Raw genomic sequence first — 19768 nt, 5'->3', positions numbered from 1 at the left:
TGCCGCTTTCAAGGAGCACGACTCTAACCCGGACGCTTATAAGAAATCCCGCTATGCCCTTCGACGAACCATCAAACAGGCAAAGCATCAATACAGGACTAAGATCAAATCATACTACACCGGCTCAGATGCTGGTCGGATGTGGCAGGGCTTGCAAACTATTACAGACTACAAAGGGAAGAACAGCCAAGAGCTGCCCAGTGATATGAGCCCACCAGATGAGCTAAATAACTTCTATGCTCGCTTCGAGGCAAGTAACACTGGAATATGCATGAGAGCATCAGCTGTTCCGGACGACTTTGTGATAAACAGGTCAACATTCACAAGGACGCAGGGCCAGACGGATTACCAGGACGTGTACTCCGAGCGTGCGCTGACCAACTGGCAAGTGTCTTCCCTGACCTTTTTTCTAACCTCTCCCTGTCTGAATCTGTAATACCAACATGTTTCAAGCAGACCACCATAGTCCCGGTGCCCAAGAACACTAAGGTAACCTGCCTAAATGACTACCGACCCGTAGCACTCACGTCTGTAGCCATGAAATGCTTTGAAAGGCTGGTCAAGGCTCACATCAACACCATTATCCCAGAAACCCTAGACCCACTCCAATTTGCATAATGCCCCAACAGATCCACAGAAGATGCAATCTCTATTGCACTCCACACTGCCCTTTCACACCTGGACAAAAGGAACACCTGTGTGAGAATGCTATTCATTGACTATAGCTCAGCGTCCAACACCATAGTGCCCTCAAAGCTCATCACTAAGCTAAGGACCATGGGACTAAACACCTCCCTCTACAACTAGATCCTGGACTTCCTGACGGGCCGCCCCCAGTTGATAAGGGTAGGTAACAACACATCCACCATCCATCCTCAACACGGGCCCCCCCCAAGGTGCGTGCTCAGTCCCCTCCTGTACTCCCTGTTCACTTATGACTGCAAGGCCAGGAACGACTCCAACACCATCATTAAGTTTGCTGATGACACAACAGTGGTAGGCCTGATCACCGACAACAATTTAGACAGCCTATAGGGATGAGGTCAGAGACCTGACTGTGTGGTGCCAGGACAACAACCTCTCCCTCAACGTGATCAAGACAAAGTAGATGATTGTGGACTACAGGAAAAGGAGGATCGAGCACGCCCCCATACTCATCGACGGGGCTGCAGTGGAGCAGGTTGAGACCGTCAAGTTCCTTGGCGTCCACATCACCAACAGACTAACATGGTCCAAGCACACCAAGACAGTCGTGAAGAGGGCACGACAAAACCTATCCCCCTTCAGGAGACTGAAAAGATTTGGCATGGGTCATCAGATCCTCAAAAGGAGAGCATCCTGACGGGTTGCATCACTACCTGGTATGGCAACTGCTCGGCCTCCGACCGCAAGGCACTACAGAGGGTAGTGCGTACGGCCCAGTACATCACCGGGGCCAAGCTTCCTGCCATCCAGGACCTCTATACCAGGCGGTGTCAGAGGAAGGCCCTAAAAATTGTCAAAGAATTCAGCCACCCTAGTCATAGACTGCTCTCTCTGCTACCGCACGGCAAGCGGTACCGAAGTGCCAAGTCCAGATCCAAGAGGCTCCTAAATAGCTTCTACCCCCAAGCTACCCAGACTATTTGCATTGCCCCCCCCTCTGGAACGATGATGCTACTCTCTGTTATTATCTATGCATAGTCACTTTAATAACTCTATCTACATGTACATATTACCTCAATTACCTCAACACAGGTGCACCTGCACATTGACTCTGTACTGGTACCCCCTGTATATAGCCCCGCTATTGTTATTTACTGCTGCTCTTTAATCATTTGTTATTCTTATCTCTTACTTTTTTTTAGGTATTTTCTTAAAACTGCATCGTTGGTTATGGGCTTGTAAGTAAGCATTTCACTGTAAGGTTGTATTCGGAAGCATGTGACAAATACAATTTGATTTGATTTGACATAGGCATAACCTTGGGAGCAAGATTGCAGTAGGACTTAACATCACTTTGGAGTCGCCAGGTGCGAACTCCAAACAGGAGGGATGTGCTGATAGCGCGTAGAGCTCCCCAACGCACTTAGTCGACACCAAGGCCATGACCAGGACAGTCTTGTAGGAAAGGACCTGCAGGTCCACAGACTCCAATGGTTCAAACAGATTCTCACAGAGCATCCAGGACCAAAGACAGGTCCTGTTTCGGTGCCATAGGCTTTGACATTGGTCTGAGCTGACGCACGCCTTTCAGGAACTGCACCACCAGAGGATGAGGCCCCGGGGTAGAGCCATCAATTCCTACATGAGACGCAGAGATGGCTGCCACATAAACTTTCAATGCAGAAAAAGAAAGGCCCTGCTCAAAAAGCTCTTCAAAGAAGATCAAAATGTACACCAAAGAGCTCTGAACAAGAGAAACTCCTTTAACCTGGCACAAAGCCTCAAACACTTATATGTATACAACTCACACGTAGAGGGTGCATGCACCAACTGTATAGTCGTAATCACATTCATGGGTGCCAAACTCTCCTGTGCGACCAGGACAATATATCCCCACTACACAGAACCCTCCACAGGCGGATGATCTCCGTGAACCAGGGTTGTCTGGGCCAACGGGGAGCCACCAGAATCAACAACAGACCCTCCTGACGGACTCTCTCAACGATGGCCTGAACCAGGTCCACCGGAGGAAACGCATAGACCACGGTCCAAGGCCACTGAGACGCCTAAGCATCCATTCCCAACAGAGCGCATGCATCCCTCATTGAGAAGAACAGATGACAATTTGTGTTTTCTCAGTAAGGATGCGTCTGTTGTGATCACCCTGTGGAATCAAACACCTTTTCTTGTGATTCCCTATGAACCCCAGAGTCTGAATATGGGAAACCAGTGTGGCAGTGTGGAGCTCCACCTGTTCTCTCGACTCTCTTGCTACGACCAGCCAATCATCCAGATAGGCCAATACTCTGATCCCCTGGCACGGCACCAGTGCCAAAGCCACCTCCACCACCATAGAAAAGGTGTGGAGCGATAGGGAGAGCCCAAAAGGCAGGACCAGAAACTCATAGAACACACCCTCGAAATGAAACCTCAGAAACTTTCTATGGGGAGGATTTGTAGCCACATGAATACATGCGTCCTTCAGATCTATGGACGAACCAAGAACCGGCACTGTTAATTCAGAAGCCCCGTGCTCAGATTAGCCCCCTTGTTAGCCTCTTGAGTTAACTCGCCAGCTTTCCATCCATCAGCAGGGTGAAAACGAGCCCCGCCTCCTCCATACTCTCTACACTCATGAACTCGCCATAACCTGACTGAATGAGGGGAACCACAGGTCGCCTTTAGCTCTTTGGCGAACTCTTTAAATATTTTACCTCCTGTCCCACCGCTGCAGGGACAGGAGGTAAATACCTTCCCCCAAAGTTGGAGGAACTCCGCTAAAGGGGAGAATACGGCCAATACACCCCAGGTGATCTGCCGCCCTACGTCACAGCTCCATCAAAAGCGCATTTACCACCAATGGTTCACTTCACACGCCGAATCCAAAGCCGGGGATTTAAGCTTTCCCGGAATGATGCCATCCGATTCACACTCTGAAAACCCTCCAGAGCCAACCAGGGATATTATATCAACCCTGGAATCCGGACCCTGAACAATGCCAGAAAAAACGGAAAGAGCCTCACTCAGCTGGGATGACGCCCGTATCAACTCTGACCAACACTACTACTGGTCCGAGCCAAAGTCTCCTGAGCGTGTTTCCACCCCAGGAAAACAAGACAGCACTGGTGAGTATCTTTAACTTTCATTGTGAAACCACATGCCCTAGGGCAGGGTCGGATGTTCCTTTTTGAACTTACTCTTACCACTGGCCATCTTACTCAAAGAAGCACTGGCTACACAAGCAGAGCAGAAAGTTGTGTTTTTTTAGCAAACACAAATCCTTCCCAAGGAAGGAAGCATTAGCTACACAAGCAGAGCAGAAAGTGGTAGCTTTTAGAAAACACAAAAACCGATACCAAGTCCCAAAACTCACAACATCTAGGGGGACGGGTACACTCTCCCTACTGACACCTAAGTCAGAGCCAAATTTCATAGTCTTCGTGCACTTGAAAAGCTAAATTGTGTGGCATGTTCTTCCTTCAGGCGAGCTGAAGAGCCCCCGTATTATAGCGAGGAAGGCAGGGCTTCCGAGGCCGCACTCGGAATCTATTGGCCCGTTGGGCGTGATTTCAGTTTTCAGGTGAATATTATTGGTCGTTGACTCCCCATAGTATGTTAGACCGAGTGACCGACTGAAAGGGAACCCTTTGTTTTGTATACCAAAAAGTCTACAAGTGCTTGGTGGAATGAGTTTGTCTAACATTGGGGAGAGACAAATGATGAAAGCTATGATGAGGTCAGTCAGTTCGTCAGGGAAATGAGAAGAAGAGAGAGGGAGAGATGCCCCATATTGAAGCTATAAGGTAGTGGTCTGTTTGTCTGTCAGAGTCCAGAAGAAGGAGAAGAGATGATGCCCCATATTGAAGCATCTTTCACCAGGTTGTCATCGTCTAATGAGAAAACCTATGGGCCTATGATTAAAAACAGGATGGAAAAGGGGTAAAAAACAGCAATTTTTTATTAGGCATGCAGTTTTTTTGGCAAAACAGAGGAGCCAGAGACAGGCGATGCGACTCCCCTCTGGCACCAACAGGGGTTCTACACCTGGCAACCATTGGAAGGCTTCTTTAAAGTGAGTTTATTTAGAAAATAACTTACAGTTATCTCTCAGTGTTTGTCATAAGAAACTACTCCGTAATGAGTTCCATAAAGGCAAACTGTGTTTCCCGTGAGATGGTAGCTGCTACGAGGTTGCTCATATATCAGATTTTATGACCGACACAGGGTATTGAATGATACAACACATCCCTGTTGCACAGTTGTAATAAACTAAATGCAAACAGCACTGTAGTGATTACGCTTTTCATAGGGAGATATACTGCAACCATTACTATTCTAATCCAGCAAATAACTAGAAAATAAGTAGTTATAAAAAGTTTATTTTCACAGATAATGCATCTTGAATTAATTGAGGACATAAAGATATCTTTTTTACCAAAACGTAAGAAAAAAGTTTTTAAATGGAACTGTTTAGGATAGCAAGACATCTGATGTTTGTGTGGTTAGGATAATTCCCAACGTGGGCACCTGGCATCGGAATGTAAAATTATAGGCTTTGCCGGTACTGTGGTCCCGTGTGGCTCAGTTGGTAGAGCATGGCGCTTGCAACGCCAGGGTTGTGGGTTCGATGCCCATGGGGGACCAGTACAAAAAAAGTATGAATGTATGTACTTGTAAGTCGCTCTGGATAAGAGCGTCTGCTAAATGACTTAAATGTAATGTAAATGTACTAATGATTATGTAGTATCAACACAAGTGTACACATCAATTAGTGGGTGGCAACACAGAGAGATTTGCATTTTACCTTTATATAGGTTTAATGGCTTAAACCGTTTGGAGGACTGCCAGGAGCAGAATGAATGGTGTCTATATCACGGCCTAAACATAAAAACACCAAGAACACCAAAGACACTTTTCACTCAGCTCTCAGGTGTGCAGCCAATGGGAGTTCACCATATTACACAGACACAGAAATGAGAACGAGGGGGGTTGGCTGCAGAAGAGGGGTTGAGAGTTAGTGGGTCCCTCTATATTTAAGTTGACAGGAGAGTGTTGTGCATTAGAGTGCTCTGAAAGAACAATTGGTAGTCAAAACAGTGATGTACTTGACCAGGTAAGCTAAGTGGAAAGTGGAGGTGCCGTTTGGATGAATACTCCTAATAATACTATTGTTGAAGTCCTGCAGACTTTGAAAGCAGTGGGCCTCGCTCTCAGCGGCCTGCCTTTCCCACCTCTGAGACTCCTTCACACTGAACCCTATGCTCCTGTCCACAGCCACACAGAACTGTTTATAAATATTACCACTGTTAAACAAATCAGCCATCCTCTTCATGCAGCATGGAACGTTTCGCTCACAACCATTGCCATTTACCTTTTCCAACCCAACCACTCAAAGCTGGATGGATGGATTCATCCGCTGGTAGGAAACTGTGCAGCACAGCAGCGGGACAGGCGTGTAACCTTACAGTCTCGATAGGAGGCGTTCGCCCGGGAGAGACCGCTTACTTCTCAAGATGCAACTCATCAACAAGGAGGCCTTTTGTGGCTGCTCACAATCAACAAAGCGGGAGGAGAGATCAAAGGGTCATGTCCAGAGAAAATCTAATTATAACTGACATTTCCCATCTTAAAGGGAAGCCCTTCAGAAGAGGTTGGTGGCCACCGCTTGGCTGTGGAGCCCGCTGAATGAGCCGCTGCCCCGCGTTACCGTTTTTGCGGAGAAAGCACGCCACTGACTAAATGACTGTTTGTCCAGCATCTCGAGAGCTGGTTCTGTCTGAGTGCAGAGACAGAGGAGGAGCAGGGGAGGATCAATCGCTCAGGTCACCCTAGGAAGACCCCTGCTTCAAACAGGAAATACTGTCTCACACCAGGGAATAACACAGTGGAGACAGTTTACACTGGCCTGCTCTACATTCTCCCTTTTGGAGAAGGTAGCAGAGTTTGCTTCCCAGATTATGTCCCAAGAATACAAACACTTTTTGCTTTGTTATTTATTTGTCTTGCATTTTCTATAAAAAGGAAGATATTAGAATGTTTTATTACAGTGATTAATGTATCTCTAAAAAACATTATATATTTATTTGTATAACAATCTGTATGTTTGTGAAAATGTGTACATTAGGACAATTACAGTGTCCGGAAGAGTATTCTTACATTACAGAAAAAGGGACGAGGTACCTACTCCAGAAACTCAGTGATGTACTTGCGGCTGCACTTGGACCAGGACCAGGGACTAGTGTCGTAGTTGAGGGTGGGCGCCATGACGTGATACTGGTGCTTTATGCCTGCCTCCCTGCATTTGGGGTTGTCATCATGGGGCATGTTGAACCTGCCGAGGAGGAGAACACACACACAGAGAGCGGTTAGGAAAAAGGGGTGATGGCTGCTCAATGGATCAGAAAGCCTAGTGGTTAGAGCGTTGAGCCAGTAACCAAAAGGTTGCTGGTTCAAATAACTGAGCTGAGAAGGGGAAAAATCTGTTGATGTGTCCTTGAGCAAGGCACTTAACCCTAACTTGCTCCAGGGGCACCGTACTATTAGGCTGACCCTGTAAAACACCACATTTTACTGCACCTATCCGTTGTATGTGACAACTAAACATTGTTTTTTTAAGCAATGGTCTTCATTGAACATGATCCGGCACTACGATGTAGAGATGTGGGCCTATGAAGCGTTACATCTCAATGAATTCTAGCAGCTAAATAGTGAACAGTCTAATAAAGTTGCTCATCTTTTTGATGTAGGGCTGTGGCGCTCATGACATTTTGTCAGACAGTTATTGTCATGCAAAAGACTACCGGTCTCATGGTAATTGACCGTTAATTAACATAAACATGTTTAGCATCTTCAGGCTTCCACACATACAAGCCGCTGATGGGCGCCTTTGGAACATCTACATTTAAAAGTCTAATTAACCAATTAAATACACACCATCACAATAAATCCGTTATTTATTTTAATCAGGTCTAAAGAAACATTATGATATGAAGAAAATGTATTTCCAGTTAACAATATGAGTTGGTCTACTGTATGTTATCTGGCTATGCTCCATGCAATGGGCTGTAGCAGAGCCGGGCGGGCCTATACGCTCACTACGCAAGGGCCCTGCCTCCCCCTCGTGTCAAAGCGGGTGTCAATGTTTACAACTTGGATGAGAGGATGAAGCGGAACTGTCCTTCTGGTCATGAAAAGAGGAAAAAAACACCATGTGAGTGAATTGCGGAACAGCAATCAGGTAAACTTGTGTTCTCTCCTCTCCAAGTTTGATGTCAGAAAATAACAGTAACGTTAAGTTGATGTGCTAGCTTGCAGTTCATCTCTCTAGTCTATCTTTCTTGCTAACCTAACTGGGCAGTGCATCTCTTGGTCTGTCTGTGTCTTGCTTGCTTGCCAGCCACTTCCAGGGCTGTGTTCTGTGACTTTGTGCCTGTCAAAAGTCAGAGTGAAATACAACTATTTATTACGTTTGATAAACGACAACGGGCAATGGTGTTTATAAACTGCAGCTCGGAAAAGATAACCGCGTCGCACGTGACCATGTTGTGGCAGATGGCAGGGAGAGGTGAAGGGGGTGGTAATTGAGGAGAGATATCTTGCAGGTAGCTCGCTCCACCCCCAAGCTTTATATGGACTTCCTGCCCCAATGAGGCAAGACTGGGATTCGTTAAGCCAGGGATTGCTTGGGGATAAAGGAGGAAGCAGCCTGTACAACAGGGCAGAGAAGGAGCGAACCAAGCAAGGTATGAGGAGTCAGAGCTGCGAGAGTCAGAGCTGCGAGAGTCAGAGCTGCGAGAGTCAGAGCTACCCCCCCTTGTGTACCGGACCGGATTGGGTGAGGACCCGAGTGTGAGGATTACCCCTGGGAAACGGAACGGACAACGAGAACGGCTTGTGGACTGTGGGGTGATTGGTGTATTTCCCCCTCTTCCCCAGTGTATGAAAATATCTAATAAACTTCCCCTTTGCATTCTATTTGTGCTACTGGTGCCTGTTTTGCTATTGAACTTGGTGACGTGGAAACCCCACACCCTTGATCCTGCTACATATGGTGGAGAAAGCAGGCAAACCAAACCAAGTTCAATAACTAAACAAACACAGAGCACAATGGAAGCATTGGTGAGACAAATGGTGGAAGCAAACATAGCACAGCAGGCTATGCAGTGGGAGCTGCTGGAAGAACGGCGTCAGCAGAACGCTCTCATGCGAGCTGAACTCAGCCAGCTGACAGCCGCCCAGGCCAGTATAGCGACAGGTGCAACAGTCTCTCGCCCCAAACCCAGTAGGTTTCTTCTGAAGCTGACAGAGGCTGACAACAATCTACAGAAGGGACTGCTACAGGAGGTGCAGGCCACAGTCCTCCAGGAGAGGGAGGCCAAGGAGGCACAGAAGTGAGGTGTCCCTCCATCAGCAGAGATCTGCAGAGCTCCAGCAGAGCCTGGAAGAGCAGAAGGTTGCTATGAGGGAGGATCTAGCCAAGCAGAAGGAGGAGAAGCTGGAGACCCTTATAGTGCTGAAGAAGCAGCTTGTCCAGCAGCAGGAGGACAGCTCCCTACAGAAGGTCGTGCAGGAGGCCCAGGCTGCAGCCCGCCAGTAGGAGGCGGTAGATGCGATGAGGGGAGGTGACCCTCGATCAGCAGAGAGCTGCAGCGCTACAGCAGAGCCTGGAGGCTGCTCTGAGGGAGCAGGAGGAGAAGAGCCAAGAGGAGGCCACTCTGAAGATGGAGTGTATGAAAATCCCAGTGTATGAATAAACTTCCCCTTTGCATTCTATTTGTGCTACTGGTGCCTGTTTTGTTATATGAAACCCGCGCTTTCCAGCAGCAACCTCTGTGGGGACCAGTCCAGACAATATATGGGCGTGATGGCACTCCTCATAGGCGCACATAATTTTAAAACAAGACAATGATTATCTAGTCTCTCAGTCATGGTTAGTTACAACTCTGGACTAATGCAAGATGGAAAGCAATGGATTGACATTGACTATTGATTTATATATTGCATTTCAAATGTTGATTAGCCTGGTACACGGAAGAGGTCGACCGATTAATTAGGAGCGATTTCAAGTTTTCATAACAATCAGAAATCGGTAATTTTGGATGCCGATTAAAAAAAATATATATTTGTATTTTTTTACACCTTTATTTAACTAGGCAAGTCAGTTAAGAACACATTCTTATTTACAATGACGGCCTTGGAACAGTGGGTTAACTGCCTTGTTCGGGGGCAGAACAACAGATTTTTTCCTTGTCAGCTCAGGGATTCAATCTTGCAACCTCACGGTTAACTAGTCCAACGCTCTAACCACCTACCTCACGAGGAGCCCGCCTGTTACGCGAATGCAGTAAGAAGCCAAGGTAAGTTTCTCGCTAGCATTAAACTTATCTTATAAAAAACAATCAATCAATCAATCATAATCACTAGTTATAACTACACATGGTTGATGATATTACTAGTTTATCTAGCGTGTCCTGCGATGCATATAATCGATGCAGTGCGCATTCGCGAAAAAGGACTGTCATTGCTCCAATGTGTACCTAACCATAAACATCAATGCCTTTCTTAAAATCAATACACAGAAGTATATATTTTTAAACCTGCAAATTTAGCTAAAAGAAATCCAGGTTAGCAGGCAATATTAACCAGGTGAAATTGTGTCACTTCTCTTGCGTCAGAGTCAGAGTTTATGCAACAGTTTGGGCCGCCTGGCTCGTTGCGAACTAATTTGCCAGAATTGTACGTAATTATGACATAACATTGAAGGTTGTGCAATGTAACAGGAATATTTAGACTTATGGATGCCACCCGTTAGATAAAATACGGAACGGTTCCATATTTCACTGAAAGAATAAACGTTTTGTTTTCGAGATGATAGTTTCCGGATTCGACCATATTAATGACCTAAGGCTCGTATTTCTGTGTGTTATTATGTTATAATTAAGTCTATGATTTGATAGAGCAGTCTGACTGAGCACCAGCAGGCTCGTAAGCATTCATTCAAACAGCACTTTACTGCGTTTTGCCAGCAGCTCTCCGCAATGCTTCAAGCATTGCGCTGTTTATGACTTCAAGCCTATCAACTCCCGAGATTAGGCTGGTGTAACCGATGTGAAATGGCTAGCTAGTTAGCGGGGTGCGCGCTAATAGCGTTTCAAACGTCACTCGCTCTGAGACTTGGAGTAGTTGTTCCCCTTGCTCTGCATGGGTAACGCTGCTTCGAGGGTGGCTGTTGTCGATGTGTTCCTGGTTCGAGCCCATGTAGTGGTGAGGAGAGGGATGGAAGCTATACTGTTACACTGGCAATACTAAAATGCCTATAAGAACATCCAATAGTCAAAGGTATATGAAATACAAATCGTATAGAGAGAAATAGTCCTATAATTCCTATAATAACTACAACCTAAAACTTCTTACCAGGGAATATTGAAGACTCATGTTAAAAGGAAACACCAGCTTTCATATGTTCTCATGTTCTGAGCAAGGAACTTAAACTTCTAGTTCCTCCCAAACCCGGATCCGGGAGCACCCCCATCAGTAAAAAAGCTGACTAGCATAGCCTAGCATAGCGTCACAAGTAAATACTAGCATCTAAATATCATTAAATCACAAGTCCAAGACACCAGATGAAAGATACACTTCTTGTGAATCCAGCCATCATTTCTGATTTTTAAAATGTTTTACAGGGAAGACACAATATGTAAATCTATTAGCTAACCACGTTAGCAAAAGACACCACTTTTCTTACTCCACCATTTTTTTACTCCATCAGTAGCTATCACAAATTCGACCAAATAAAGATATAAATAGCCACTAACCAAGAAACAACGTCATCAGATGACAGTCTGATAACATATTTATTGTATAGCATATGTTTTGTTAGAAAAATGTGCATATTTCAGGTATAAATCATAGTTTACCATTGCAGCCACCATCACAACTCTCCCCAAAGCGACTAGAATAACTACAGAGAGCAATGTGTATTACCTAATTACTCATCATAAAACATTTCTTAAAAATACACAGCGTACAGCAATTGAAAGACACAGATCTTGTGAATCCAGACAATATTTCAGATTTTCTAAGTGTTTTACAGCGAAAACACAATATAGCGTTATATTAGCATACCACAATAGCATACATTGATTCAAGGCAAAAAGAGCGATAACGTATAAACCACCAAAATATATTATTAAACGTTAGCTTTTTTACATGGCACATATTGCACTTTTACTTTCTTCTCCAACACTTTATTTTTGCATTATTTAAACCAAATTGAACATGTTTCATTATTTATTTGAGGCTAAAATGATTTTATTGATGTATTATATTAAGTTAAAATAAGTGTTCATTCAGTATTGTTGTAATTGTCATTATTACAAATACATTTTAAAAATCGGCCGATTAATCGGTATCGGCTTTTTTTGGTCCTCCAATAATCGGTATCGGTATCGGCGTTGAAAAATCATAATCGGTCGACCTCTAGTATACAGATGCACATCTCTCAGAAAATAATAACCGTCAAGTATTCAGCCAAGCCATAGTATAAATAGTATTTTATATTTGAAAATATATAAAAGGAAATCTAGGGGAGCCAGTTTGAATGGGCCTGATGCAGCTGATAAAATTAATAATAGTATTGTTATCTATAATTTACAGTTTGTCAGTAGAGGAGATGCTGGATCATCAGCCAGTACAAGCACAGACTCAGTTGATCCACATCCAGCCTCAGACAATACTAATACAGACCCAGTACAGCCGGCTTCAGATAATACTAACACAGACCCAGTCCTGGCAGCTTCAGCAAGTACTAACACAGACCCAGTACAGCCGGCTTCAGCAAGTACTAACAGACACAGTACTGGCAGCTTCAGCAAGTACTAACACAGACCCAGTACAGCTGGCTACAGAAAATACTAACACAGACCCAGGTGAAGTACAGGCAGCCTCAGCCAGTACCAGCACAACCAGAGGTGTACAGCCAGCATCAGATACAAGCAGCTTAGACTAGAGGTCGACCGATTAATCGGAATGGCCGATTAATTAGGGCCGATATCAAGTTTTCATAATAATCGGTAATCGGCCGACTTAAACGTAACTTAAACGTTAGCTTTTTTACATGGCACATATTGCACTTTTACTTTCTTCTCCAACACTTTGTTTTTGCATTATTTAAACCAAATTGAACATGTTTCATTATTTGAGGCTAAATTGATTTTATTGATGTATTATATTAAATTAAAATAAAAGTGTTCATTCAGTGTTGTTGTAATTGTCATTATTACAAATAAATAATTAATAAAAAAATTGGACGATTAATTGGTATTGGCTATTGGTCCTCCAATAATCGGTATCGGCGTTGAAAAATCATAATCGGTCGACCTCTAGCTCAGACCTTAATAGAACAGTTGCTGCTCTACCAAACGACCCAGCAGATTGGCCCCCAGTCTTAACAGACTTTATTTTTATTTATTTATTTATTTCACCTTTATTTAACCAGGTAAGCTAGTTGAGAACAAGTTCTCATTTACAACTGCGACCTGGCCAAGATAAAGCAAAGCAGTGCGACAAACAACAACACAAAGTTACATGGAATAAACAAGCATACAGTCAATAACACAATAGAAAAAAAAGAAAGTCTATATATAGTGTGTGCAAATAGCATGAGGAGGTATGGTAATAAATAGGCCATAGTAGCAAAGTAATACAAATTTGCAGATTAACACTGGAGTGATAAATCAACAGATGAGGTAGTTAGATTGGGTGGGCTATTTACAGATGGACTATGTACAGCTGCAGCGATCGGTCAGCTGCTCAGATAGCTGATATTTAAAGTTAGTGAGGGAAATGTAAGTCTCCAGCTTTAGCGATTTTTGCAATTCGTTCCAGTCACTGGCAGCAGAGAACTGGAAGGAAAGGCGGCCAAAGGAGGTGTTGGCTTTGGGGATGACCAGTGAGATATACCTGCTGGAGCGCGTGCTACGGGTGGGGGTTGTTATCGTGACCAGTGAGCTGAGATAAGGCAGAGCTTTACCTAGCATAGACTTGTAGATGACCTGGAGCCAGTGGGTCTGGTGACGAATATGTAGCGAGGGCCAGCCAAGTAGAGCATACAGGTCGCAGTGGTGGGTGGTATAAGGTGCTTTGGTAACAAAACGGATGGCACTGTGATAGACTGCATTCAGTTTGCTGAGTAGAGTATTGGAAGCTATTTTGTAGATGACATCGCCGAAGTCGAGGATTGGTAGGATAGTCAGTTTTACTAGGGTAAGTTTTGCGGCGTTAGTGAAGGAGGCTTTGTTGTGAAAAAGGAAGCCGATTCTAGATTTGATTTTGGATTGGAGATGTTTGATATGAGTCTGGAAGGAGAGTTTACAGTCTAGCTAGACACCTAGGTATTTGTAGTTGTCCACGTATTCTAGGTCAGAACCGTCCAGAGTAGTGATGCTAGTCGGGCGGGCGGGTGCGGGCAGCAAACGGTTGAAAAGCATGCATTTGGTTTTGCTAGCATTTAAGAGCAGTTGGAGGCTACGGAAGGAGTGTTGTATGGCATTGAAGCTCGTTTGGAGGTTAGTTAACAGTGTCCAAAGAAGGGCCAGATGTACACAGAATGGTGTCGTCTGCGTAGAGGGAATCACCCGCAGCAAGAGCGACATCGTTTATATATACAGAGAAAAGAGTCGGCCCGAGAATTGAACCCTGTGGTACCCCCATAGAGACTGCCAGAGGTCCGGACAACAGGCCCTCCGATTTTACACATTGAACTCTCTCTGCGAAGTAGTTGGTGAACCAGGCGAGGCAGTCATTTGAGAAACCAAGGCTATTGAGTCTGCCAATAAGAATACGGTGATTGACAGAGTCGAATGGGCGGTTATGATATCGTTTAGTATCTTGAGCGTGGCTGAGGTGCAACCATGACCAGCTCGGAAACCGGATTGCACAGCGGAGAAGGTACGGTGGGACTCGAAATGGTCAGTGATCTGTTTATTAACTTGGCTTTCAAAGACTTTAGAAAAGCAGGGCAGGAAGGATATAGGTCTGTGACAGTTTGGGTCTAGAGTGTCACCCCCTTTGAAGAGGGGGATGACCGCCGCAGCTTTCCAATCTTTAGGGATCTCGGACGATATGAAAGAGAGGTTGAACAGACTGGTAATAGGGGTTACAATAATGGCCGAGGATAATTTTAGAAAGAGAGGGTCCAGATTGTCTTGACCAGCTGATTTGTACGGGTCCTGGTTTTGCAGCTCTTTCAGAACATCTGCGATCTCGTTTTGGGTGAAGGAGAAGCTGGGGAGGCTCGGGCAAGTAGCTGCGAGGGGTGCGGAGCTGTTGGCCGGGGTTGGGGTAGCCAGGAGGAAAGCATGGCCAGCCGTAGAGAAATGCTTATTGACATTTTTGATTATCATGGATATATCGGTGGTGACCGCCTAGCCTCAGTGCAGTGGGCAGCTGGGAGGAGGTGCTCTTGTTCTCCATGGACTTTACAGTGACCCAAAACCTTTTGGAGTTAGAGCTACAGGATGCAACTTTCTGTTTGAAAAAGCTAGCCTTTGCTTTCCTGACTGACTGTGTGTATTGGTTCCTGACTTCCCTGAACAGTTGCATATCGCGGGGACTATTCGATGCTATTGCAGTCCGCCACAGGATGTTTTTGTGCTGGTCAAGGGCAGCCAGGTCTGGTGTGAACCAAGGGCTATATCTGTTCTTAGTTCTACATTTTTTGAAAGGGGCGTGCTTATTTAATATGGGGAGGAAATTACTTTTTAAGAACGACCAGGCATCCTCGACTGACGGGATGAGGTCAATATCCTTCCAGGATACCTGGGCCAGGTCGATTAGAAAGGCCTGCTCGCAGAAGTGTTTTAGGGAGCGTTTGACAGTGATGAGGGGTGGTCGTTTGACCGCGGACCCATAGCAGATGCAGGTAATGAGGCAGTGATCGCTGAGATCCTGATTGAAAACAGCCGAGGTGTATTTGGAGGGCAAGTTGGTCAGGATAATATCTATGAGGGTGCCCATGTTTATGGATTTAGGGTTGTACCTGGTGGTTTCCTTGATAATTTGTGTGAGATTGAGGGCATCTAGCTTAGATTGTAGGACTGCTGGGGTGTTAAGCATATCCCAGTTTAGGTCACCTAACAGAACGAACTCTGAAGATAGATGGGGGGCGATCAATTCACATATGGTGTCCAGGGCACAGCTGGGAGCTGAGGGGGGTCTATAACAGGCAGCAACAGTGAGAGACTTATTTCTGGAGAGATTCATTTTTAAAATTAGAAGCTCGAACTGTTTGGGCATAGACCTGGAAAGTATGACAGAACTTTGCAAGCTATCTCTGCAGTAGATTGCAACTCTAAGGCATATACAGTGGGACCAGGGGCTCCACAGTAAACTAAAACAATGATATTTATCCTAAACAACAGTATACAAGGCATATTGACATTTGAGAGACACATAAAGCGAGACATAAAGCAATCACAAATGTTGTTCGGGAGAGCTAGTTAAGTCAACAACGGGTAAGACAACAACAGCTAATCAGCTAAGTCAACAACAACAGGTAAAATGGCGATGAATGGGCATGGAGGGTCGGTTAACGACACACAGGGCCTGAGTTCGGGGCTAGGGCCGACAGATTAACAAAGGATAACAAAGTGGAGTACCGTGATAAATGAACAGTCCAGCAGGCATCAGCTATGTAGCCAAGTGATCATAGGGTCCAGTGTACAGCAATAGATGAAACAGGGAAACCGCTAGGTAGTCGTTAGTACGCTAGCACGCGGGAGACACGGCGTTTAAAGTTAGCAGTACGGGGTAAGTAGAAGCGCCTGCTCTGTCGTCCGGCAAAGGCCGGTTGAAGGCACAGCTGATGGAATTACGTATGAGGACCAGTCGTGGCCAGATGGCGAAAGAAGTATTGTAGTTGTGGGAATTTCGTTTGCTAGCCGGGAGATGCACCTGGCTCAGGGCTAGCTTCGGGGCTGGGTCACTCAGTTGAAGATAGCTAACTGTGATGAGCAATGGTCCAGGGGTTTACGGCAGGAATCTGGCGTTGTAGTGGAGAGAAACAGTCTGAGGCTGGCAGGTATTATCCAGGCAAAAAAAACGGCTGGTGCCTGAGCAGAGGGTAAAGGCCGCTAGCAGTGGCTAACAATGACTAAATGGCTAGTAACTTAGCTAATTAACGTAAACTCACGTAAACTCGTACATCGCCTTGGTCCGTACAATTGCCCTTATTTTAGCGCCCCAAAAACGTAATACTTCCAGATCAACTGTAATGTCAATACCATTGTAAAGCACAATTTCTCCCCTTTCCAACATTATCAATTACATGACCTAAACGCTGCCCGTTTCTGCATAATTCAAGCAGGCAATGAGCCCCGTCGGAGCTTTTTAAAAATGGCGGGTGGGGAAGCGAAACTAATGCGTGATAGTGAGAAGGAGAGATGTTATGTGGGAAAATTGCTTTTTTTCACTCGATCTGTCCAACTTATCACCTTATCGCCTCTAAAATGTAAATAAAACACTATAAAGAGTTTTTATAATGTGTCATTATATACCTATTTGAAGGTTTGTGTCGAATTTGAATCGTTTTTTTAGGACGGTGCTAAAGCGATCTTAGAAGTAAACAGCGGCTTTGAGAATGATGATCGCATGCAATGATGACGCAAAAAATGACTAGGTATCCCTCCTTACCCCCGTCACTGTCCATTTCTTGTTTTTAAACGATGAGGGAAGTGCTACACCTGGTGGAGAGAGATTGTAAGACAGAAATTGTTGCTTTATGCGTGCTGTACGTTACGACATGACACGTCACGATGTAACGGAGGGTCCGTTTTTTCAACTTTTCTCCAATACTATAGAGCCATCACCATGTCGATCAATGTTTGAATAGAAACCTAGTTCACACCCCAGATTTTGAAGTCAACACAGTCGCTACAATTCGTTTTCTTTGTAGCCTCGTTTGAATGTTGCGGTTGCGCACATTTGTACGGAATGGGGTGAGTTTACGTTAGCTGGCTACCTTCTGATGAAAGTTTTGGCTATAGGGTCTGAAAAGAAGTTAGCTGGCTACCTTCTGATGAAAGTTTTGGCTATAGGGTCTGAAAGAATAGCGGATCCGTGTCACATTGAGTGAGGCGGGTTACCGGAAGGTATATTTAATTTAAAAATGGAAAAAGAGATTGAAAAATAAATTGGAATATATACAAAAAAGACGAAAAATACAAAAAGTAAACGAGAGGACAACAAACCACATCTGCACTGCTACGCCATCTTGGATCACTATGAGGACTGAGTTAGTGCGCAGAGGTGCATTCAAACCAGGACTGGATTTTTCTTACCCTAAAGACAAGTCTAGAAGAGGTTTCCATTCAGGCGTATTACAGAGACAGCTGTCAAATGGGGAAAAGATTACCAGGAGCTGGCTTTCATACTCAATCAAAAACAATGCTGTGTATTGTTTTCGCTGTAAGCTCTTTTCTACAAAAGACTACAAAATAATAAAGGAAGGTGTGAATGACTGGTCAGATATCAACGCCATTCTGAAACACCATGAGGGTAGTCACACAACCAATATGATTAAGTGGAGAGAACTTGATCTTCGCCTATGTCGGGGACAAACTCTTGACCAGATACAAATGACAGTTTTGGAGGCTGAAAGAAAGAGATGGTGAGATGTCCTTACACGTTTAATAAGTATCACCCAGTCTCTTGCTGACAGAAACCTAGCATTCAGGGATTCATCAGACAAACTCTTCCAACCAGATAATGGAAACTTCCTAAAAGAAGTTGAATTACGGGCAAAATTTGACCCCGTTGTAGGGTCTCTGAGACCCAGACAACAGCCAAAAGCATTTGTGAAGAAATTAATGTGGAGGCTGTTCTGAAAGAGACGAGACTGAGAAACAGCAAGAGGCATTTCAGCTATGAGGCTCCTGATGAACCAGTGACTGATGCACTGAAAAACCGTGAAGTCAACTACTTCAACATTGTGGTCGACTCTGCTGTGACATCCATGGATGAGATATTTGAAATACTCAACCAGGTGAAAACCAAATATGGAGTGCTGCTGAAAAACCGACAGATGGAGCAAACTGTTTTAAAGGAGGGAGGATTGTAGTGGAAGCACTGGGGTGTCAGGTGTGACTGTGTGGCAATGGCAAATGGTTTACATGGCTCACGGGTCAGGTAGGAGGGCCCCTTAGTAGAATTTTGCATAGGGCTCCAGGGAGGTCAGGATCGGCTCTGGGCTGTAGGCTTGTTCATTTATCGGACAAGATATGCTTATAAGTCATGTGCCATTAGTATATATTATATAATTTTATAGTAAGAAGAAAATAATTTAACTTAGCTGAATAAAGTAGAAAGGATATTTTGCCCATTCCGTAGTGAGTGCGCATATGAAGTGGCTATGTTGAGTGTTAATGTGATCATTTGAAACCGTTCCTATACGCTAGATTTAGAGTTATTTGGTAACGTTAGTTGTGAATGATACAAACCTTAGAATGTCAAAAAATATAACATTTATGGGCTGCATGATGCGACTATAGACTATTGATGATTTGAGAAAGTCGCCAAAAAAGCTTGCGCTCTGTTCTTTGCCTCAGGCTGCACAGCTGTTCTCTCATCAAGTGATCATATTTTCACCCATCACACTTTTCTCAATTTAATCTTGTCTTCCTGCCGGTCCGTTTTCAATAATGCCTGGTAGGCTACTTGGGTTTTTTGCTGAGCTGTGCTTAATATAAGCAGCTGAGAAATAAATACACAAACACTTATTTCACTCCACGCATTAACCACTGTTTGAGGAGCATGCTCTCGCTGCGTAACAGGTGATATTCCTGTTTGAGGAGCATGCTCTCGCTGCGTAACAGGTGATATTCCTGTTTGAGGAGCATGCTCTCGCTGCGAAACAGGTGATATTCCTGTTTGAGGAGCATGCTCTCGCTGCGAAACAGGTGATATTCCTGTTTGAGGAGCATGCTCTCGCTGCGTAACAGGTGATATTCCTGTTTGAGGAGCATGCTCTCGCTGCGTAACAGGTGATATTCCACCCCAACTCTGTATGCCATGGGCTCTCCAATCCTGTTCCTGCAGCTACCCAGTGCTTCGTTTTGGATACCAAGTG

At 44.7% G+C, this 19768-nt stretch overlaps 1 protein-coding gene across 1 annotated transcript in view; it reads right to left on the bottom strand.

The window, feature by feature from the left end:
• LOC120053189 (A disintegrin and metalloproteinase with thrombospondin motifs 20-like) overlaps window positions 1-19768 on the bottom strand; it is a 147730-nt gene that overhangs the window by 88843 nt on the left and 39119 nt on the right. The window contains exon 9 of the mRNA XM_039000350.1: window positions 6830-6976. Within this exon, the coding sequence (XP_038856278.1) occupies window positions 6830-6976 (147 nt within the window). The remainder of the gene's footprint in view (window positions 1-6829; window positions 6977-19768) is intronic.

The sequence above is a fragment of the Salvelinus namaycush genome, chromosome 9 (genome assembly GCF_016432855.1).
Source record: "Salvelinus namaycush isolate Seneca chromosome 9, SaNama_1.0, whole genome shotgun sequence".
Lineage (NCBI taxonomy): Eukaryota > Metazoa > Chordata > Actinopteri > Salmoniformes > Salmonidae > Salvelinus > Salvelinus namaycush.
Note: the sequence above shows the minus strand (reverse complement) of the source record. Positions and strands in the feature narration are given on the sequence as shown.